General features: G+C 42.7%; 1 protein-coding gene across 1 annotated transcript in view; it reads left to right on the forward strand.

Annotated features, from left to right (window-relative positions):
- LOC116832821 (cytosolic phospholipase A2 zeta-like) overlaps positions 1-24,561 on the forward strand; it is a 46,425-nt gene that overhangs the window by 3,933 nt on the left and 17,931 nt on the right. Inside the window, 8 exon segments of the mRNA XM_032793888.1 lie at positions 1,006-1,078; positions 7,812-7,948; positions 11,400-11,528; positions 17,581-17,630; positions 18,166-18,208; positions 19,117-19,183; positions 20,651-20,820; positions 23,196-23,309. Coding sequence (XP_032649779.1) covers positions 1,006-1,078; positions 7,812-7,948; positions 11,400-11,528; positions 17,581-17,630; positions 18,166-18,208; positions 19,117-19,183; positions 20,651-20,820; positions 23,196-23,309 — 783 coding nt within the window.

The following is a 24,561-nucleotide window of genomic DNA, read 5'->3' on the forward strand; positions in this document are numbered from 1 at the left end:
GAGATTGGAGAGAAACCTGGTTGCACATCTAGTCCCTCTGAGCCCCCAGAGTGAACAACAACCAAATTCTAACAGCACACACAGAAACTTCCCTCCCTCAAGATTTGAAAGTACCCTGTCTCCTGATTGGTCCTCTGGTCAGGTGACAGCCAGGCTTACTGAACTTGTTAACCCTTTACAGTGAAAAGAGATAAAAAGTACTTCTGTTCTATTAACTCCTACTGTCTGTTTATGACACATGCTAACTAACATGAGGAAAAATTCTAGTGAAGACAAGGCAGTTTGTTGTTTTCACACTTGCTAGTGGGCTGGTAGCATTTATTTTGACCTGCTACCATGTGTTAATGGTACAACTAGCTTGCCTTCACAGGGATTTTACCTCATGTTAGCTATGACAAGTTAGTTAACACAAGGTTAGAACACACCACTTTTTCCCTTAGTGAAAATAAGGCCTCTATTCATTTCAAATCAGTAAAGTCAAGCAACACTTGTAAAGGTTGGAATAAAAAAGCATGTGTACTTCATTTCTTGTTTTATATCTCTGAGATAAGTCTCTGCAATCATTTGTCTTATTTATTAGCAAATAAATGTTTTGAAGTGCTTTTTCTAAAATAAGCGCATGGCAGCTCAGCACTCATGGATAGCATATAAAGAACATTTTCATAGAATATTTCTATAAGACATCACAAAGTCTTCAATCTCAGATTATATAGCAGGGACTTTCTCATGGTCATAGTTCTCAAGTTAATGGAGACAACTGACATCTTAAGATGAGTAGGCAAATCTGAGGTATAAAGGGAGATTACTGAAGTAGGTGAAGAAAGGTAGGCCAATTCTACTCTGCTTAGACTGATGAGCTTCCACTTCCTGAGTCTGAAGTGGTTCTTAGTTTTCGTAGGCAATGCAACCCATGGGCTGGTTGTTCCCCTATTTTTGTTTAATATTAGCAGTTTTCTTAAGGTGGACTGTGGCTGAGTTTAACATTCAGGTTGATTGTCTTTTCAGCATGAGAAGCACCCGTACTACAATCTCACGGTGAAAGTCCTCAGAGCTAGAAACATTCACAGCACAGATCTGTGTAAGTCCTTGACCAAAATTATACAAACTAATGTTCTTTTTTTGTGAACAGAACGCTTCAGTTTCCATAGAACTTGTCTGGCCTCTGTCACAAACACTAAATTAACTTTTACAAGTTTTTAGTCTTAATATTTTTTAACTGAGGCTGTTGAGGAGAGAAAAGAGATACAGCCATGATACTTTCCGGGTACATTAGTAACATGGAGGAACTGTTTAATTTCTAGTAAATTAAAAATGATAAAATTGGTAGGGCAAAACATTTTGCTCTTCATTTTTTCCCCTTAAACTGGTGTAAATGAGGAATAACTCCAGCGAAGTAAACAGAGTCACACTAGTATAAAAAGTAGGGTGAGTGCAAAGTGAATCTGTCCCTTTCTACTTTTAAACCTTCAGTACTGTATTAATCTTCTCCTGACCATTTTAAAAAATAATCTAAACAAAATTAAGTGACAGTGTTCAGTTTCTTTAGTCAACTTCCTTTGAAAACATTGCTTTTATTTTCAAATTAAAGTTATTCTTAACTAAAGTTTGTCTTTAGCCTGATTTTCAAATGTAGTTGAATTTTATAAAAATGAGCACGTTTGCTGTACCTGAAAAACCATTTGTTCATATAAACAGCAATTTATGCGTGCAAATTAAGTAACTGGGTACCTGACTACCCCTTTGCATATTTACTGAACCTCCATGCACAAATGGCTGTTTATATGCATGTACGCGCGCACACACACAGGTTTCTGCAGACAGAAAAGGTGATTCTTTTTTGTGGGTGCACCTGTAGGAATTGTGTGTGGGGAAAGATATGGGAAGAACATAGCCTTTCTTCCATAGCCTTTCATCTAACTGCACTTGTATCTTAGTGCACTGTGCTTAGAGGTGGGGATTATATAATTAACTTTGATAAGCTGATCCTACTGCACAAAGAACCTGTGAGTTCTTCTGAGTGCAGTTTTCCTGTATCTTGATGGTTGGCTCCTAGTAGGTTGCTCCAGCCAAGAGGTCAGGTTGGTGGCTTTGTTCCTGCTCCATCTTCTAGTAGTGATGGGTGTCTGTGTAAACAAAGAAAAGTCTAGTTTAACACCTACACTGGTGCTAAGCTTTATCAGAGTGACACTGGACTCCATTTCAACAAGAGCTATCCTCACCACAGAAAGATTTCAGTTAATGAGCAATCTGATAGGACGGATTACTTATTGACCAAAGATAAAGGCCAAGCTGTGCCTTTCTCTTCTAGGTCACATGGCCTCATGCATTTATATGACACCATTTGCCAGACTTCATCTATGCTGCCTACAGGCCTGGGTCTGGTCAATCTATATATCAGAAAAGGATCACATCAACATGAGAGTGACCATTCCCTTTTTTATTTGGTGGTCAAACCTGGATGGAATGAGAGTTTGCATCCTCTTCATCGCTCCTGCCCCCTAGTACCACCATCAGAAAAGATGCATCTCTTATGGGTTGGGGTGCTCACCTGAACAACCACAGGTATTTGGATACTCCAGGAGGCCAGGACTGCACATCAGTCTACTGGTACTGAGGGCGGACTGTGTGGCATGCAGACTTCTCTCCAACTCATTTATTCTCTTCATGTCCAAGTAATACTGGGCAACATCACCATGGTCTTTTACATAAATGACCAGGGCACAGCAAAATCTCTTCCCCTTTGCCTAGAAGCAGCCAGACTTTGGAACGGGTGCACCAGAAACCACATCACTATCCAATCTACATACCTTCCAAGGGTTCAGTACTCTTTAGCAGACAACCTGAACAGATCCTTCTCTGTAGACTGTGTGGGGAAGATACACAGCTCCATCCTGAATGAGAGATTCATTCAGTGGGAAACACCTTAATGGGAAACAAACAGGAAGCTTCTCTTATAGTGCTCCAGAGGAGCTATGGATTATGGCTCCCAGGACAATGCTCTCCTGTTGTCATGAATGGACAAACTCAGATATGCCTTTCCGCCTGTTCTCCCATTACCACAGGTCTTGAGAAAGATCCATCATGAAAGGGCAGAGTCATTCTCCTCACACCCACTGGCCCAGACAGTTTTGGTTCCCAGAACTCCTGACAATGTCAGTTCATCCTCCTCTCAGGATCTGTTTCTTCCTAGATCTCCTTACTCAAGAAGGGGGCAGAATCAGACACCCCTTATCCAGACCCACTCTACCTCATGGCCTGGTGTTTGGATGGGCATCAGAACTAGAGCATTTTGCTTGGCACCCATCCAAGATATTCTTATTCAGAGTAGGAAAGACTCAACTAGGACCTGCTACCTAGCTAAATGGAGATGCTTCTCTCTACCTGGGCTCAGCATAGGCAGCCTTCTCCAAGTTCTGAGATATCCCAGTTGTTTTAGTTTACCTGCTGTTTTTAAAGATCTCAGATCTTTCCATTAGCTCACTGCAGGTCCATTTTGGAGAAGTCATTGCTTGCCTTCTTCCAATGAAGAGAGGTTCCATCTTTACTCACCCTACAATAGTGAGATTCATGAAAGGCCTAGTTCAAACTTTTCCGCCAGTCGTCAAATCTGCATCTCAATGGGACTCCGTCTCATTCTATCAGCACTCAATAGGCTGCCATTTGAACCCTTGACAACATGCTCTATGTCCCATCTATCCATGAAAATTGTATTTTTAGTTGCTATTACTACAGCCAGAAGGGTGAGTGAGATCAGATCCCTCCTGGCAGACTCACCATGTGCTATTTTTCACACAGAAAAGGTCTCCTTTCTGCTCCATTCTAAATTGCTTCCCAAAGTGATTTCTGAATTCCATGTCAACCAAATTATCCACTTACCCATTTTCTTTCTGAAACCCCGTGTCTCTCTGGAGGAGATGAGACTTCATTCCTTTGATGTCAGACATACCTGGTCATTCTACCTGCAGAGGACCAAGTCTACTAGAAAATCAGCTAGGCTATTTCTTTCCATAGCAGAAAGGTCACAAGGACAAGGTATGTCCTGTCAAAGAATCTCTAAATGGATTTCTGGGTGCATCATCATGTGCTACTAATTAGCACTTGTCCCTCTGCCTAATGGGATAAGGGCACACTCCACGAAAGTACAAGCTGTCTCTACAGCATTCCTGCAGGAAGAACTGATAGTGGATATATGCAGAGTAGCTACAGGGAGCTCCATTCACACGTTCACAAAACATTGCATGCTAGTTCAGGCCTCTGCTGCGGGTGCAGTAGTGGGAGCTGCAGTACTTCAAGCGTCTTTGCAGCTGGCATCCTCACACTTTCCTCCAGGATGAATACAGCTTGCCAGTCACCCATGTGTGGAATACATATAGGGACACACAATCAAGGGATCATTCACCTGCATGTCTACTAATGTTATATATGTCCTCATGTGCCAGCAATGCCCCTCTGCCATATACATCGGCCAAACCGGATAGTCCCTACGTAAAAGAATAAAAGGACACAAATCAGACATCAGGAATGGTAACATACAAAATCCAGTAGGTGAACACTTCAATCTCCCTGGACATACTATAACAGATTTAAAAGTCACTATTCTTGAACAAAAAAACTTCAGAAACAGACTTCAAAGATAAACAGCAGAACTAAAATTCATTTGCAAATTTAACACCATTAATTTGGGCTTGCATAGGGATTGGGAGTGGCTGGCTCATTACAAAATCAGCTTTGCCTCTCCTGGAATTGACACCTCCTCATCTATTATTGGGAGTGGACTACATCCACCCTGATCGAATTGGCCCTGTCAACACTGGTTCTCCACTTGTGAGGTAACTCCCTTCTCTTCATGTGTCATTATATAATGGCTGCATCTGTAACTTTCACTCCATGCATCTGCAGAAGTGAGGATTTTTACCCATGAAAGCTTATGCCCAAATAAATCAGTTAGTCTTTAAGGTGCCACCGGAGTCCTTGTTGTTTTTGTGGATACAGATACAAACTAACCCCTGATATAGGGACCAGCACTTGAAGAAGAAATGGAGGTTACTTGCATGTAATTGAATGTTCTTAGATATGTGATCTGTATGTGTATTCTAGTACTTGCCCTCTGTCCCCTCTGCTGCTGTCTTCATGGTATGAAGAGGCACTGGAGAGGACTGCACCACCTTTTATACCCTCAGTCTGGAGCATGAGGTGAGCTCCTGTGCATGTGCACGCCAGTGGACACTGCTTGTTAGAATTTCTGGACCTGCGTGGAATACAGATAGGGCCACAGTTCTCAAAGAATTTCCAGTTACAGGCAAGTAACCTTAATTTTTGGTACTTTGGCTGTTTTTTGCATCTTAAGTGGAATTGATTCCATAGGAACGTGTTTGTTTTGACAGCCATTTTGAATGTTAGGTTGCTGATATTCAGTAGCCAGAACTAAAGACTGAAAAGAAAATGGATAATGAGACATGATGGGTTTTGAACACAAGCGCTGACTTTTCAAAGTGCCGGGGGTGCTTGACCCCCAGCTCCGCCCCAGGCTCTGCTCCCACTCTAGCCTTTCCTCCCCCCAGGCCCCACCCCACTCCATCCCGACTCTTCCCACCCCTGCCCCACCTCTTCCTGCCCAAAACCACCCTCCTTCCGCCAGCCTCCTGCACAGCACAAAAAGACCTGTTTGCAGTGGACAGGAGGTGGGTGGAGAGGTGGGAAAGGCATTCATCCGTGTGACCTGCCAGCGGGCAGGAGGCGCTGGGGGTGGGGTTGGGGGGAGTTGATGAGGGGCTGCTGGTGGGTGCTCAGTGTCTGTTACAGTTATCCTCCTATTCCATTTTGTCTCTTACAGCTGTCTCCATACTCCATTTTGTTTTTGTTCTCCTGTGGCCTCCCCTCCCTGGCTGTAAAGTTGTTTAGCAGGGCCCCTTAAAGTTGTTTACCAAGAGCCATTGCCCTTTTCAAAGGGATGGCCAATTGTGCTAAGTGGGACCACTGCCCTGTTCAAAGGGTTAGTCCTGTTATCACCTTGTTAAACCTGGGCTCGGTGTAGGGTGGACAATGTCCAGTTGCAAGGCCTATTGTGTTTTTAAGGTCCTGGGCATGAGTCATAGGCCTCATGTGCTTCTGAGTCACCTATTGCACAGGACTCTGCCTAGACATGTCTCTGTGCTCACCTGCTTTTTTTTTTTCTGTCCCCTGCCTCTGAGCCAATCAGAAGTACTGGTGGGAGACTGCCTAAGTTTGCCCTTAAAACCAGACATTTTCTGATCAGACCTCAGAAAGGTTCCTGCATTGCTGCCTGGTCTGATCAGCCAGGGGTTCTGGGGGGTCCTTTCTCCGCTCTCGTTTTATTTTTGAGCGTACCCCCGTTTTTTGAAGCCCCCCCCCAAGAAGAACGAATTGCTGCCTGAGAGATCTCCTGATTATTGAGACTGTACCCAGCCTTCTGATGATTTTGCTGCTTTTACCTCTGCTGCTTCCTTTGGGGCTGGTAAGAATCCCTCTGTGAAATTCTGTGAAATTCTCTATACTTTTATTTTATTATCTTAGCTGCTCTCTCTCTTTCCCCAGCACCCAGACTTAACCAGCACCCAGCATAGCTGTGGTTAAGTTAGGTTTAGAGAATTGTTTGTATTGTGTTCTGTAAGTTAGGTTTAAGAAATTGTTGCATTGTGTTCTGTTACTTGCTAATTTGTGTAGTCTTGGTTAAGTTAGGTCATAGATAAGATTTTGCTGTGTTCTGTATAGTTGTGGTTAAGTCTGTCTTCCTGCTGCCCCCACCGAGCTCTCCAGTAACCCCATACCCCTCACTATTGAATTTTCCCTGTTTTTTGCATTTTCTTAATAAAGTTTATTTTGTACCCCACCTGTGTGGTAATTGCTCCCCAAGATCCCATATACCTGCTGGCAGGGACACTCAGCACCCACCATTTTTTTCCCAGTGGGTGCTCCAGCCATGAAGTCAGCACCTGTGGTTGCGAAAAAAGCTATGAGTAGGACCCTACCAAATTCATGGTCATGAAAAACACATCATGGACCATGAAATCTGGTCTCCCCTCCAGTGAAATGTGCTCTTTTACCTTATACTATACAGATTTCACAGGGGAGATCAGTGTTTCTCAAACTGGGGTCCTGACCCAAAAGGAAGTTGCAGGATGTGTGTGTGTGTGTGTCACCAGGTTACTTTAGGGGGATTGTGGTATTGCCACATTGATTTCTGTGTTGCTTTCAGATCTGGGTGGCTGGAGAGCAGCAGCTGTTAGCCGGGCACCCAGCTGTGAAGGCAGCGCCCTGCTAGCAGCAGCGCAGAAGTAAGGGTGGCAATACCATACCAGGCCGCCCTTATTTCTGCACTGCTGCCTTCAGAGCTGGGCGGCAAGAGAGTGGCAGCTGCTGACTGAGGGCCCAGCTCTGCAGGCAGCAACGCAGAAGTAAGGGGAGCAATACCATAGCATACTATCCTTACTTCTGTGCTGCTGCTGGTGGCGACTCTGCCTTCACAGTTGGGCTCCTGGCCAGCAGGCGCCACTCTCCAGCTGCCCAGCTCTGAAGGCAGCACAGAAGTAAAGGTAGAAATACTGCAACCCCCCTACAATAACCTTGCAACCCCCCCCAACTCCTTTATGAGTCAGGACCCCAACAATTACAACACTGAAATTTCAGATTTAAATAGCCGAAATCATGAAATTTATGATTTCTAAAATCTTATGACTGTGAAATTGACCAAAATGGACTGTGAATTTGGTAGGGCCCTAGCCATGAGCTGAGAAGAGAAAAGTTGCCTGTTCAGGGTTTTCCTGATGCCAATCTTCTGTCCTCCCTTTCAGTGTCCAAGGCAGACTGTTATGTGGCATTGGATCTTCCAACTGCATCTCCAGTCACATCTCGAACACAGGTTGTTTATAATTCCAGTGATCCAGAGTGGAATGAAACCTTTGAATACAGGATCCACAGTGCTGTGAAGGTGAGGTGGGTTTCTTTGACATGGAGCTGTTTAGATTATTCTACACCATCTGCAGTGGAAGGGTCTTAGCATTCAAAAAACAAAGGGTCATTATTACGAGAGACACAAATACTGAAATAAAATTTAGGGATTCAAGATCTGCCTTTACCAAGCTCTTCACTTCGCTGAGAAGGTGTATTTCTAACCACAAATGTACGAGGTAAATTTCAGTGAAGCCTTGTTTTAAACAAACAAGGCTCTGGACAAACAGTGGAGAAGGGAAAAATAGGCCCTGTGCCTTTTAAGGATTCTTGAGATGGTAGCAGCATAGATGAAGAAATTATACTTTTTGCAGTTTTCTCAAAGGAAAGTGTTTGCAAGTTGAATAATATTGTTTGTATAGAACTGTATGTCTGAAAGTGTTGTGTGAACTAATCCTCACAAGATTTCAGTGTGGTTGGGTAAGCAAAATCCTGTTGGATACATGAGAAAACTGAGGCTCAAAAGTGTTGTGGCTTTTCTCCAAATCACACTGGAAGTCTGTGACAAAGCCAGAATTAAAAGTCAGGTTTCCAATCCAAAGCTCAAATCATTAGACACCACTGCCTCCTTAATAAAGAACCATAAGACATAACTGGAGATGGGGTATCGAATTCAGCATCCCCATACAGGAGTTTAAGGAAGAGAGGCAAGATGGGAATGATGTTCCTCACCACGACGTCATGTGGGATCAGCTGATTGAGCTCTAACCTGGTTTGCCTTGTGGAAAGGCTTTGGCTTGTGGGCTGGTTTGTAGGAGTTTTGTGACAGGTGTTGTAGAGACGTATATTAAATCAGTCTCTGCTAACAACATAACCTTCTATGAAAAGAAGTCGACAGACTATACAAAAAGTTAATCAATTTCCTATTGATAGCCAAGTAGCGACAGCAGGGTAGTATCTGTAAAACTTTTCTCTGTAGGAAGCCACTCTGCAGGAAGCCTGAAATGCTGCCTGTTGTTTTTCAAACTTGCTAGGACAGCAGCCATTAGAGTTATGTTGAAAAACTTATGTACCCCCGAGCTTTCCTAAATAATATCACTTATTTAAGACACAACGTGTCATTTGATTACTGAATTGCTTGGCATTCAAAACTGCTCACAAAGCAGAGGAGGCCAAGACCTCTGAGAAAAGTTTTCAGACCCAACTGCAGGGAATGTTGGCTTATATTTGTTGATAGCTAACTGGTTCTTGTCTAATGTGTTTGCCTAACTGTCTGATATTCTCTCCCCGACCAATAAGCTTATTGTGTCTTACCCCAGAGCATTACTGTTGGCTATTAGCAGGAATGTACTGCAGTATTTAAATACTTGTCTAGCTTAGAATTTGTTCTCCCAACTTAATATATTGAGTGGAACTAAATGGGGTCTCTGCTGGCTATGCTAGTGATTCCACCATCACATGGCTGTGCTAGTTGCTTGCCTTCTTTTCAAGTCTGCTCCCCTTCTCTACTTTTCCTCTTGTTCTGCCTCTTCCTCCTGCTTTGTTCTTTCACTCCTTCCAGACCCCAAGTCTGTTACTGGGGAGAATATGATGTGTATTTGACTGCACCAGTCCCTATTGCCACTCTTTTTACGTCACATAGATGCCTGCTGTGTCTATTGATTACCTCATCTCTTTAGGTGTCATATGTTCACTGAGGGTGTTATGCATACTGACCCTGGTACATTGGCTGTCCCACATTCTCTAGTCTGGGGCACATGCCAGCAGAAGTAGCATCCATGTAGAGGTTTGTCACAAAACACAAACTTAGTAGGGGAAATGTCTTAGTTGCTTGAAAATAAAAGGGTAGAAAATTTCAAGTCACCAGGTCCTGATGAAATTCATCCTAGAATACTCAAGGATGTGACTGAGGAGATATTTGAGCAATTAGTGGTTATCTTTGAAAAGTCATGGAAGATGTGAGAGATTCCAGAAGACTGGAAAAGGCCAAATATAGTGCCAATCTATAAAAAGGGAAATGAGGACAACTCCGGGGAATTACAGATCAGTCAGTTTAATTTCTGTACCTGGAAAGGTAATGGAGCAAATAATTAAGCAATCAGTTTGCAAACATCTAGAAGATAATAAGGTGATAAGTAACAATCAGCATGGATTTTTTAAGAACAAATCATATCAAACCGACCTGGTGGCTTTCTTTGACAAGGTAGTGGAAGGGGGAGAGGTGGGGAATGGTAGATGTGGTATATCTTGACTTTAGTAAAGCTTTCGATACTGTCTCGCATGACCTTCTCATAAACAAACTAGGGAAATGCAACTTAGATGGATCTACTATAAGGTGGGTCCAAAACTGGTTGGAAAACCATTCCCAGAGAGTGGTTATCAGTGATGCTGGAAGGGCATAGTGAGTGGCATTCCACAAGGCTCAGTTCTGGGTCCAATTCTGTTCAATATCTTCATCAATGATTTAGATAATGGCATACAGAGTACACTTAAAGTTTGCAGATGATACCAAGCTGGGAGGGGTTGCCAGTGCTTTAGAGGATAGGATTAAAATTCAAAATGATCTGGACAAACTGGAGAAATGATCTGATGTAAATAGGATGAAATTCAATAAGGACAAATGCAAAGTACTCCACTTAGGAAGGAACGATCAGTTGCACACATACAAAATGGGAAATGACTGCCTAGGAAGGAGTACTGCAGAAAAGGATCTGGGGATCATAGTGGATCACAAGCTAAATATGAGTCAACAGCGTAACGCTGTTGCAAAAAAAGCAACCATCATTCTGAGATGTATTAGCAGGAGTATTGTAAGCAAGACACGAGAAGTAATTCTTCCACTCTACTCCGGGCTGATTAGGCTTCAACTAGAGTAGCGTGTCCAGTTCTGGGCACCACATTTCAGGAAAGATGTGGACAAATTGGAGAAAGTCCAAAGAAGAGCAATAAAAATTATTAAAGATCTAGAAAACATGACGTATGAGGGGAGATTGAAAAAATTGTGTTTGTTTAGTCTGGAAAAGAGAAGACTGAGTTGGGACATAACAGTTTTGAAGTACATAAAAGCTTGTTACAAGGAGGAGGGAGAAAAAATAATGTTCTTAACCTCTGAGGATAGGACCAGAAGCAATGGGCTTAAATTACAGCAAGGGTGGTTTAGGTTGGACGTTAGGAAAAACTTCCTAACTGTCAGGGTGGTTATGCACTGGAATAAATTTCCTAGGGAGGCTGTGGAATCTCCATCATTGGAGGTTTTTAAGAGCACGTTAGACAAACACCTGTCAGGAATTGTCTAATCCTGCCATGAGTGCAGGGGACTGGACTAAATGACCTCTCGAGGTCTCTTCCAGTCCTATGATTCTATGATAAAACAAAGGATAGAATAATAAATGAATTGAGAATATCTCTTTATTCCATATTAGGCTATGATAGATTTTATTATTTGACTGTGGAAGGTGTTTAGATAAGATTTCTCACTTCTCCCATTGCAGAATATCCTGGAGTTCACCTTCTATGACAAAGGCATTGTGCTGAGGAGTCATGCTGCCTCCATTCATTTTGATGTGGAGAATATTAACCCAGGGCAGACTTTGAACCACACATTTGTGCTAAATCCCCAGGTGAGATTTTTCTACCCAACTTCCCAGTGGAGAAAAGACTAGTGCAGGTAGGATGTGTAATTGAAATGTGATGAAAAGACTGGTAGTTGTACCAGGATTACTTCCCACATTAGGTATGTAGCAGGTGTTGATTTATTAAATATTCCTTTCCAAAATGGAGGAAAATGTGGCTAATGAGTCTCAACCTGTGCAGTTGTCCTGGTTCACATTTCAGAGATAACACTGAATCATCACGTTCTGCTTTTTACTTAGTATTCCTTTGAAGCACTAGCTCTTAAAGCTTCCACCATAGCCCCGTGGTCAAACTCCCCTGTTGTTTGGCTTCCAGGACTCACAATACAACACAAACCCTTAGAAATTATTGGTGATGTTTGATATTGAGTCACTGGTGAAAATTCCTCAGGGAACTATTCAAAATCCATATTGCCTCCATGTCTCTCACCACATTTCTGCATGAAATAGAAGGCAATTGCCAAAGTAGGGTATATTGGAGATTTCTTGGGGTGTTTTTTAAAAAAATCTCTATACTGTCCTTTTTGGGAAACATCAGTTTATGCCTTGTAAGCTGTCCGTGCTTCAGAGGAGGTAGTGGGCACAGAAGGTGAATGTATTGGCTGATATCTAAACTAGAGACTGGTGAACTGATTAACAATGGAGTTGTGCAGAACTCTGTAGCTTTGTTTTGCAGGGGTTCATGTAAATTTGCTTTCAGTTTTGCTCTGTGAGAGATCAGACTCCTTGAGTTCCAGATTAGAATGAAACTCACCTGAAAGCAGTGAATTTGTTATGGTTTCTATATGAATTCATACATTGGTCCAGGCAGGTTTCACAAACCCAGCTTGAAGTTTGGATTTGTAATCAGCGCTCAATTTAGTGAAAGAAGAATGGTGGTACTCAACCAACCTCCATTCACAATCAGCTCTGTGCCCACTTGAGAAACCAGTCTGTTCTTCCTGAAGGAGGAATTGTGGGGGGGGGGAATTCAGGGAGACAGAATGCAATTATTAAAGGAGAATTTTCCTAGGAAGGTGAAACAAACACATCTACTCTTGCAAAAACATGCATTTTAAGCAGAACAATCACCACTGCTCAACTGTGCTGGATCCTTACCGGCCCAGAGGGATATATTACTTCATTGTCAGCACCACATCCTGCAATATATAGATTTTTCTTGGAGGTCTTCTATCTAAGCACTGATTAGACTTTGATCATATTTTAGCTGGGGAGATCTGAAGTGACAGGAGTGCAGGCCACAGAGGGAAGCCAAGGCATGAATATTGGCACAGAAGGCCCATGGTTAGAAATTAAGGGTACATATGTGCTCATTACCTTGATGAAATTGGATATAATTTCACTTTTTGGAAAGGTCTTCACTATAGGCTGCTGCATTTGTCTTGGAATCCAGATGGTATAAATCAGTTTGTGTTTTGTTTGCTCTTCATATCCTCCATCATGTTATAACCAAGCTCCTCTGCTATATGGTGAGAACAATCACAAACCCCATCACTGCTGTTGCTGCCACCTCAATGACTGAGTGCTGTCACGGCACTCCTGTGAGTAAAGACTATCTGGGAGCTTATGATAAAGTGTAACCCACACACCTCCGGCTCCTGGGTGTGGTGTTCTGTCCCATCTAGTGGCACCGAGACCACTTAGAGAGAGAGATTAATGAGTCTGCTTTACAGCCTTAGCTAAGAGCCAGTTGGCTTTTAGCTCATGCAGTGGAGGCTCATGCACTAAAATCTCCAGAGCCCCCACTTGTAACACCGACAGACCCCAGTCGTTGTGATTGAAACTGGGGCCTCTGGAGCTTAATGCATGAGCCTCTACTGCATGAGCTAAAAGCCAACTGGCTCTTAGCTAAGGTTGCAGAGCAGACTTATTAATCTCTCTGTCTCTCTAAGTGGTCTCAGTGCCACTAGATGGGACAGAACAGCACACCAGGACATGTGTGGATTACAAAGGCACCTGGTTTTTTAGTAGGGAAGTACTTGCTCCTTGCTGTCACCTCCACTTTACTCCCATTTAAGATTTTTTATCACAGTGTTTCTCTGTATATTTAGCCCTCCGGCAACACAAATGAACCTGGAGAGAATCCATGCTACAACATAAGATGCATGGGTGAAGGGTAACCTCAGCAGTGTGTCTTTTCAGGTCAGCTGGGTTTAGCTTCATGGTGAAGGTGCCATGTTTGGACTAGGAAAAGATGGGTGGGTACCACCTTCCACACTATTAGAGCTCTATGCCAGCCTCAAGGGTGGCTGCCCATGCTCCCTGTTGGCAGCAAGGTGCTCTAATGGCAGCAGTTTAACACAGAAAGGGGAAGGAAAATGGAGGGAATAAAATTTAGACTAATTGAGAGGCTACATGTCTTTGTATTAGAGACAGATCAGCTCAGATATCTGTAAAGGCCCAGTGTAAAAGATATCTTTGTGAGAAGTTACAGAAGAATGGCCAAACTGGGTCATGCCAATGGTCTATCTAACCAAGTATCCTGCCTTCCCACGGTGGCCAGTGACAGCTGCTTCTGACGGAGTGAACAGAACAGGGCAATATATCAAGTGATCCATCCTTGTCATCTAGTCTCAGCTTCAGCCAGGGAGAGATTGGAAACCCAGAGCATGGGGTTGTGTCCCTGACCATCTTGGCTAATAGTCATTGATTAACTTATTATCTAATTCTTTTTTGAACCCAGATAAACTTTTGGCCTTCACAATATCTCCTGGCAATGAGTTCCATAGGTTGACTGTGCATTGAGTGAAGTACTTCTTTTGTTTATTCTAAACCTGCTCCCTATTAATTTCATTGGGTGACCCTCAGTTCTTTTGTTATGTGAAGGGGTAAATAACACTTCCTTGTTCACTTTCTCCACACCAGTCATGATTTTATAGACCTCTGTTATATCGACCCTAATTTGTCTCTTTTCCAATCTGAATAGTTTGTCTTTACTATCTCTTCATACTGTTAATAATTTTTGTTGCCCTTCTCTGTACTTTTTCCAATTCTAACATATCTTCCTTGAGTTGGGGCGACCATAACTGGATGCAGTATTTCAGGTGTGGGTGTAGCATGGATTTATATAGTAGAAGGATGATATTTTGTCTTATTATTTATCTTTTCCCTAATAGTCCCTTTTCTTGGCTGCTGCTGCAAATTGAGCAGTTTCAGAGAACTATCCACAATCTTTTTTGAGTAATGACAGCTAATTAACCCCATCATTTTGTATGTATAGTTACGATTGTGTTTTCCAGCATGCTTTACTTTATTTTTGTCAACATTGATTTCATCTGCTCTTTCGTTGCCCAGTCAACCAGTTTTGTGAGATCTCTTTGTAAGTCTTTGCAGTCAGCTTTGGACTTAACTATCCTGAGCAATTTTGTATTGTCTGCAGACTTTGCCATTTCAGTGTTTTACTCCTTTTTCCAGATCATTGATGAATATGTTGAACAGCAGTACAGCTGGCCCCAGTACAGCGCCTTGGGAAACCCGGCTATTTTCCTCTCTCCACTGTGAAAACTAACCATTTATTCCTACACTTTGTTTCCTATCTTGTAACCAGTTACTGATCCATGGGAGGACCTTCCATCTTATCCCATGATTTCTTACTTTGCTTAAGAGCTTTTGGTGAGGGACCTGGTCAAAGGCTTTCTCGAAGTCCAAGTATACTACATCCACTGGATCACCTTTGTCCATATGTTTGATGACCCTCTCAATGAATTGTGATAGATCAGTGATTTCCCTTTACAAAAGCTGTGTTGGCTCTTCCTCAACATATTATATTCATCTCTGTGTCTAATATTTATTTTTTATGATATTTTCAACAAATTTTCCTGGTACTGAAGTTAGATTTACCAGCCCATAATTATAAGGATCGCCTCTGGAGCCTTTTTAAAAAATTGGTGTTACATTAGCTATCCTTCAGTCATTTGGTACAGAGGCTGATTTAAGCACTATGTTACATACATGAATTGTGATAGATCAGTGATTTCCCTTTACAAAAGCTGTGTTGGCTCTTCCTCAACATATTATATTCATCTCTGTGTCTAATAATTCTATTCTTTACTATAGTTTCAACCAATTGTCCTGATACTGAAGTTAGGTTTGCTGGCCTATAATTACAAGGGTTACCTCTGAAGCCTTTTTAAAAAATTGGTGTTACATTAGCTATCCTTCAGTCATTTGGTACAGAGGCTGATTTAAGCACTATGTTACATACCACAGTTAGTAGTTCTGTAGTTTCATATTTGAATTCCTTCAGAACTCTTGGGTGAATATCATCTAGTCCTGGTGACTTATTATCGTTTATCAGTTTGTTCCAAAATCTCCTCTATTGACACCTCAATCTGGAAGAGTTCCTCAGATTTGTCACCTAAAAAGAGTGACTCGGGTGTGGGAATCTCCATCACATCCTGGGAAATGAAGACTGGTGCAAAGAATTTATGTATATTTTCTGCAACAGCCTTGTCTTCCTTGTCTCCTTTAGCACCTCAATCATCCAATGGCCTATAGCCCAGTGGGCCAGCTTACCTGTATTATAGTCATTTATTATATTTAGTAGTAATGCAAGGAACCTACGGGCATTTGTCCTGTAAGATTTGGCTTTAATAGATAGTGTGAGGCTCGAGGCCTATAACCTTTGGTATAGATAAACTTAAGTAACTCATAAGTTATAGGGAACTGAAAGTAGCATGCAAGAGGGGGAATTTTGTCCAGAATACTGACATCAGCCATCCACAGAGCATAGCTGACATCAACCACCTACAGAACACAGCTGACCCCAACACAGAACATAGCTGACCCCAGCATCCGGAAAGTTCTGGACAGGACCTCTGACCACAAAGCTGCCATGACAGCAAATTGACGTGTATCCTAATAGGGTAACATCATACATATATTAACCTATAGAAAACGGACACCGTAAGGGAAGGAAATACAAATAAGGACCTCTATTGAATATGCATTGGTCATGGCAGCATCAGCGTAACCTACTATAAAAGTAACATCCCAGGGGCAGCAGATAGGTTGGAGAAATGTAGACCTTGGGAGGGGCCAGAATGATGACCACTGGGGACGATAAGGCGATGAGAAAGATAATGATTAAGTATGAAAGATAAGGGTGTAAGTATGGACGTCCAGATGTACTTTCTGTATTATCTATATCTGCTTTGTTAAGTTTAAGTGTGTGTATAATTTTTGCTAAATTATTAATAAATCATATATTTCTATATATAAAGAATTCCTATAGTGGTGAGTGTTGCACCTGGGCACATCGGGGTTCCCAAATTATATGATAGTTTTATAATAATCTTACTGGGCCTGATCTTGGGACAAGAACCTGTTAATCCTTAAGTTACATTTATATTTACCCAACTTTGGGTCAGGCTACAGGCCTCACTGATTTTTTGGCAGACTTCCTGTTTCTAATGTATTTCCTTTTTTTTTGCGGTTAGTTTTTGTGTGTCATACTCATTGCTCTTCAAATTCTTTTTTGGCTTTCCTAATTATACCTTCACACTTGACTTGCCAGAGTTTATGCACCTTTCTATTTTCCTCAGTAGGATTTGACTTCCAATTTTTAAGGGATGTCTCGTTGTCTCTAACTATCTCTCTTACTCTATTGTTTCGCCATAGTGGCATTTTTTTGATCCTCTTACTGTTTTTTTTAATTTGGGGTATACATTTAGTTTAAACCTCTATTATGGTCTGTTTTAAAAGCTTCCATGCAGCTTGCAGGCATTTCCCTCTTGTGAATGTTCCTTTTAATGTTCATAGCTTCCTGATTTTTGTATAGTTCCCCTTTTCTGAAATTAAATGCTACTGTGGAGGTTTTCTTTGGTATTCTTCCCTCCTCCCCTGTTTCCATCCTGGTCAGGTGGTCGGTAGTATATTCCTATTACTATACTCTTATTATTCAAGCATGGAATTTCTATCTATAGACATCCTATGGATAGAAGTTGTCATGGAATGGAAAAAAAGGACTGGGGTGGGTCTGGAGCTATGAAATGTGCTCTCCAATATTCAAGTGACCCATGTGTGTCTGGTTTCTTTCAAGGAAAAGGAGAGGAAAGAAGAGTTGGATGTGGAATTTTCCCTGGAAGAAAGGTGAGGTACCCACCAGGTGCTGCTAACTGTATATCTAGTTTTGAATTAACCCTTTACAATCCACTGTAGTACTTCTCAGTGCACTCACTACATGAGGGGATGTGATTATATGTGTCAACAAGGCTGTTTCTTCCTCAGTTTGAAGGGGTTGTTGAAGAGCTGCTCTGAGGAAGTCACAATCTTGGTATCCTAGATGTGTCTAGGGCAGGTTAATGCAGCTGGATATTTCACAGTATGTATTCCAGTGTTTCATTGCAGTATGTCTGGGATGACAGGTATCCTGTTCAAATCCTTCCTTATTGGATTCTGGCTATCCTGTGACAAGGTGGGAGAGTCCAAAGCAGCTGTATAAAGCCAAGATGCTATTTCTCCTCCGACAGTGGAAAACTTTTGTCTGACATAAAGGAAGCATTTCCTTCAGTGTCAGATTATAGATTATAAAAAGCCTATCACAGTTTAGGCCCCAAATGCAGAGAGCTGAGAGAGGTTAGGTAAGGAACCAAAACTCATTCATATTATCACTTCATTTCCACAGCACAACTCCCCCCACTGAGTCCATCACCAATGGAGTTCTAGTGGTGAGTAGAAGCTGTGTTTTTACTTACCATGCTGGAGGACTGTAATTTGGTGTGGGTTATGCTGTTGGTGGTGCACTGCTTTCCACACACCCCTTTCATTCTCTCAAACCAGAGAGACTCTCTTTGGCTGCGATTGTAGTGATATCTCCCACTTCCCCACAGGGTGTCAGCTGGGTATGTACCTGGGACTTTAAGTACCACGGAAGAGACCTCAACCTCATGAGCTAAAGAATAACTCCATTAGTTATAGAATATTAAAGAATAACTCCATTACTGGTTGCAGTAGTAGACTGTTATACTCTAGTGGACCTACCGCTAAAGGGTGACATTACCCAGTTTTTTCATATGTTACACTGTCACCTGCAAGCATTTCTTGAAATTGCTGTGTCTGGCAGAGGGGTGATCATTTTCATTGCAGAGTGTTTTCTTTAGGGCAGATTTTGAAAAGCTATATTTCTGGAGAACGTGTGTGTGGTGGGGGGAATATTTTGGACCTCTCCCAATGCTGAGGTACGCATTGCTTTACATAGAAGATGTTAGTGGTACATCTGTCTCTTCACATCCCTGCACTACATTTCTGTGTCCCTTAATAACAAATGATCTTAGGAGCCAATCTCTCCAGGCCAGTTTTATTTGGCACTGGTTTAGGTTGGAAGCAACCAGTAATAAGAAGTTGGAGGAAGGTGCTCAAGCCAGAGAGTAATTCTGAGCACTGTGATGACAGTCTTGCTTAGAGGGAATGCTCTTCTGGATGCAGGAACAAATCTGTCATGAACTGACCTTAGTTTTGTCTGTGGAATAATCATCTAGCAACTTCTCATCATAGAGACTAGCATTAGCATCTGTAAGGAAATGAACACAATTTCTTAGTCAGAGTTAAGTTCTCACAGCCCATTCTTTTCACATAGGCTCATCCCTGCCTGTGTGTTCAAGGTTCCATCAATAAAAATGAGAAGACCAAATGGATAATACAGGGTAGGTCTTGTGAGAGACATGGCAATTTCCTAGAATAGCCTTGAAAAACATTATTGAATTAAGTTAAGTATCTTTGGAGTCCATTGTGTTAAATGAACATAAGAATGGCCATACCGGGTCAGACCAAAGGTCCATCTAGCCCAGTATCTGTCTACCGACAGTGGCCAATGGCAGGTACCCCAGAGGGAGTGAAGCCAACAGGCAATGCAAAGGTTATGTATTATTGTGGGCCTTTGTCTGCTTATCACCTTTTCCATGAGGCCAGAATCAAAGGCCCAAGCTATGTAAAGGAAAAACTGAGCTATTCATGGCTGTTACGAATGTTTGGTCACAGATAAACCCCTTTGTGGGGTTTGAAGGACTGACTAGTAAAACAGCTCTTGCTGGAGTTGAGGGGTGATCTTCGGCAAGTTTATTAGCAGGCATGTAGGTTCCTTTATTGTTTTTAATATGTTTTCTCTGTAATGCTTTCACCTTAAGAATAAATGTACTTGCTCACAAAGGGCTGTGTGGTAACTTATAACTGCTGGCAATTACATATATTCATAGCCTTTAAAGAGAAAGCTAAGTGCAGATGCTAGCCTGTTTATGGAGTCTGGCTTTCTGGGGATATCACAGTGTAGGCGGGGAACTACTGTGCAGCCTGGAAACACTCTGATCCCAAGGGAGAGAAATGTGGTCTCTGCCCAAGAAGTGACAGTTGAGGAGCTGGGAGCCTAGCATGGGTGCACTCAAGGGACTGTGATGGAGGGGGGGGGGGAATACAGGTGCAGTTGCCCTGAACTGTGACGGATATATCCTTCCTTGACATATACATCCAATTCAGGGGTTAAATGGCAGAGGATATGGTGAGGAACTGCACTTCCCCTTGTTATGGAGTTGTATAAAAAACACTGATATGGGCTTAACAGGACCTTAACAGGACTTTTTGTTCCCCTGGCTGGCAAAGGGCAGATACTGACATTCCTACAAAAGGGGGATTGTGAGGACGACAGCTGGGGCAAACAAGGATAATTCTGTAGGTATTCTATAAAATAATGCTGCCCCCTCCCTACCAAAATCCATCCAAACAAAATTCCCACTTTTCACTTAATGCAGTCTCTCAATGCTATCTGCAGTGCTGTGGGCACAGCTAACACACCTCTGCTGCCACCATGTCCTTATTGGGTTGGATGAGCAGAACCCACCTGGAAACCAGGAAACTCATCTTAATGTTACAAGGGTTCATATGTAGGTTTGACAGCTGGAGATGATCAGCGGAAAAGCATTGCAGGCAGAGTGTTGAGGAATCAATGTGGAATCTGTTCTGGAGGATGTGAGAAGTTCTGGCATCTGGGAGGGGATTCTTGTTGAGGCATTAGTCACTTGAGGAAAGTTGATTGCAATCTAAAGTAGTATATTAGGGATTTCCTTTTCTGTCTTTATGCTCTTAATTGTGCGGACTGAATCTCTCATTTCCTTATTCAGAGAACTGTCAAGTCAAGTTGTCTGTGCCAGGGGCCTTTGAGAATCGGTCATCCACTTTCTGCAGTGCTGATTCAGAAGAGAGAAGGAAGATCCCATTTCTCTTCCACGTAGACCGAGAAATCTGCCCAGAGCTGCACTTGGAGCTTCTGCAAACAACAACTGTCCTAGAGGTGAGAAACAGCGTTTGCCAGAAGCTTAATCCACTAGCCAGGCAAATCCATTCTGAAGCCAGGTCCTCGGCTCCTGAAAATGGCACTTGGGTCCTGACTTGCCTTCCATTCATAATAAGTCCATGTACTACCGCAGTGGACAAGCAGTGTTAGAGGCAAATTTGACATAGCTTTTAAACCTGTTGATAAAAATAAGTCCATTATGTTAAAATAGTAACTATTTATATTAACTATTGGATGTGAGAATACACAACAAATAATTATAGGGTGGGGCTGGCAGTGCTGACTATTGTTAAGATGGTCCAGCACTTCCCATTATAAGATGCTGTTTATTTGCTTATAACTTTACCAAACTTTAACCATTTGGGCTGAAATGTTACTGCCAGATATCTGCCTCAAGCTGAATTATTTTGGAAAATTTCAGCCAAAATGATCGAGCTGTTTCTGAGAATGTGCCTAGGGAAAAATTCGTTGTTTTGCCCGTATTCTTAAAAAAAAACAAAAAACAAAAAGACCCCACCAGGGTGATCTTTTCTTTGAGAAGCTCTAGCACCTCCGTTCCTTGGAGCAGGGGCTTGAAATTTGGCAGGAGGGTGATATTTGTGTCAGGCATATTTCTTTCACCATCCCTATGAAATTCAGCCCATATTTGGCCATTTTAGTAGCAATTGAAAAATTGCAGTTTGTACATGCCCAGTAGAAAAATGCTAGAACTCTATAGCTGAATTCCCTGAGAATTCCATCCACATTGGACATGCCCCACCTTGGAGCTAAGCAGAACATCTCTGCAATTGCAGACTGTGCTGGGGCCAGACACTGGAAGTGGGAACAAGGGAGCCTGTGTCTCCTGTGCTCTCAATGACCCTCCTGCTGACACTGAAGGAGTGTGGAGGAGAAAGCTACCTTACTCTAATTTAGAGGGGACAAGAGCTGTACTGGGTGGGGAGGTGGTAGATTGGGTAGTGGACTGGAACAAGGAGCATAGGGGATGAACTGGGACTGCAGCTGAAAGGAGGGAAACTGCTGAGATGGAGTGGGACTGGCTGGGCAAGTAGAGTGAGAGCTAGGGAGGGAAACGGATTGGACAGAGAGCCAGTGGTTGGGCTGTTGTGGGGAGATTTGGACTAGAACAGATCTGACAAGGAGCTGGAATGAGAGAGAACTGGGACTGTCTAGGCAAACAGATTGGCACATGGAGCCAGAGTGGGGGGGAAAGGGGCGGGGAGGTGCTGAGATTGGACAAGGAGCCTGGGGAGGAAGACTGGGACTGGAGGCTTGGGAGTGTGGAGCAACAGATTGGAAAAGGAGGGGGAAACTGGAACTGCTTGGGCCGGGAGACTGGAGACAAGGGGCGGGTGAGCGTGGTGGGGAACTGAGAATGATTGGGCAAGAGGACTCAGACCTGTAGTGGGGTAGGTGACTGGGATGGAATGTCTGGAGGCGTTGAGACTAGGACTTGGTGGGCAAGGAGACTGTTACTGGAGTGAGAAACCTGAGGTATGGCAACTGGGATTAGCTAGATGAGGAGAATAGACTGGGGCGAGGAGTCAGGGGTTGAAACAGGACTGGTTCAGGGACAGGTTGGAGGAGACAGACCAGAAGAGGTCAACCTTGGTGGGAAATGGTCAGAAGGGTCTGTGCCCACTAGAGCAAACTTTTCTCCAGAGCCTGGAATGGAATCCAAGATTCCTGAGTCTCACCATTCCTCTGCTGTCAGCAAATATCTCTGAAACCCACCCGCAAAGTGTCCCCTCTAGTTCTGGGCCATAGAGATGGTGAGAACCTACTACAGCTATCAGTTACTCCATTACCTCAAGTGGCAGAGGTCAGTTCAGTGGATCTGAAAGTTCCAACCTACTGATGAGCCACATAGGTTTATTAAAGGTTATAAAGGGCATAGCCAAACTCCTATTAAAGTCAAAGGAAAGAGGACCATAGATTTCAGTGGAAATCATGTATCCAGGTTCAAAGAACAAGTTTATTTAGTTGCTGGTCTTTGGGAATGTTTCTGTATAATGGTCCACTTGTGTGAATTGGGTAGGTCAGAATTGTTTATGTAACTTTAGCTTGTAATTTTTAACTTTTCAAAGGTAGTGATATTATAGGGAGATATTATCAGTACATTTTTTCCTGAATTACATGTCTCAATCTGAACTGTGACATAATAAAGTTTTTGTTATTGAATAATTAAACCACCAGCCATTTTTACTCATTTGAACAGCAAACTTACGGTTTTCTATTAGTCAATAGCACATAGTTGAGCGGTATGTTTTTATAACAAGTATACAGCACCTTGAGTGATGGAAGGATGCTTGTATAAATGTATACAAATAGTTACTTTTCTCGGTATGTAAACCAAGCATTTTAATTCCTAGGAGGGATGGAGTGAGGATCTGGAAATGCACACTGCACGCTTAGGGACGGGAGCAGTCCCTCTTGCAACACTTCCTCTTGGACAGGAAGTTGAAATTAGCATTCCACTAGGAAAGGTAATAGTCTCTCTTTCTATGCACAGGTTTTTGGGGGGGCAAGGAAATGGTGGACTAAGTTAAGCTTTGTCTTTTTGTCACTGTTAGTGTTGTTTTTTTAAAGTCAGAAGGATTTGGGGGCATAAACTGTTTTTTACAATGTCTTTGTACAGCACCCTAGTATAGTGATGCCTGGATCTGACTGGAGCTGATATGTGTTACAATAAGAGGGAAGAGAAAGGGGTGCATGAGTCAGAGATAAGGAATGGAGGAAGCGGAATATTGAAGGCGGAGAGGCTTTTGATTGAGAATAAAGGGAGATAAGGAGAAAGTTGGTTGTTAGAGCAAATAAGGAAGGTAAAGGGGATAATCAGAGGGGGATAATATTATAATGGAAGTGAAGGGTAGGAGTGAACGAGGGGGCTGATAGGAATAAGCCTACCACTATCTTTCCCTTTGTGTCTTTCATTTTCCCTTCACTAATTACCCCTGTCCTCTCACACTTACCTGAGCTTCGGTTTGCAATTGGGTTTGGCTCAGAAATCCTATCCGCTTTGGCCTGCCTGACAGGTTGCTAGAGAGAAGACACGTGCTCTGCTAAATGTTTTGGATTCAACTGCGGAAGCCCATGGTAACTAACCCCTTACATACTGTCTGTCTCTCCTAATGAGCAGTCACGCGCATGTTATTGCTGCCTCACAGTAAAGTTGGAGCGGTCATCTCTGAAATTTGGTAAATGGGAGGAAGAAGTGAAATCTCGTCTACAACTCATGGCTTAATTTAAAACATCGAATAAAACAGAGCAAAACTGTGTATAAATTCATTGAGCCCTGTTTTCTTCCTGTTCAGTTTAGCATTTTCTCTGTCTGGTCTTGCTGGTCAAGGACCTCTTTATGGAGATGGGAAGAAATGAGATGTCCATGGTGACTTGAGACGAGCAATCACAAGAGGTATTTTCCATACCCATGGACTCTGGAAGAGAGAGCTGGTATTGCACTTGCCTAGCCCTATTCCTCTCTTGAGAGGAGGAGGCAGAGGCTAGTGTTGGGTGAGCACAGAGCTGGCAGCTCAGCAACTAAACCTGCTCCTCCCTCTGTCTATCTGGTCATGGCTTGTCTCATGTTTCCATTCTCTTACTCTCTCCCTCCTCCAGGCCCTTGGTTCTGCAAGAGCAATGTGACTCCTTCTGAAGCCCTAGAGACTGCTAAACAAAGGCTCACAGCACTGGCTACCAGGCTAAGGAGATACACTAGAGAAGCAGAGGCCAAAAAAG

This window comes from Chelonoidis abingdonii, chromosome 4 (assembly GCF_003597395.2).
Source record: "Chelonoidis abingdonii isolate Lonesome George chromosome 4, CheloAbing_2.0, whole genome shotgun sequence".
NCBI lineage: Eukaryota > Metazoa > Chordata > Testudines > Testudinidae > Chelonoidis > Chelonoidis abingdonii.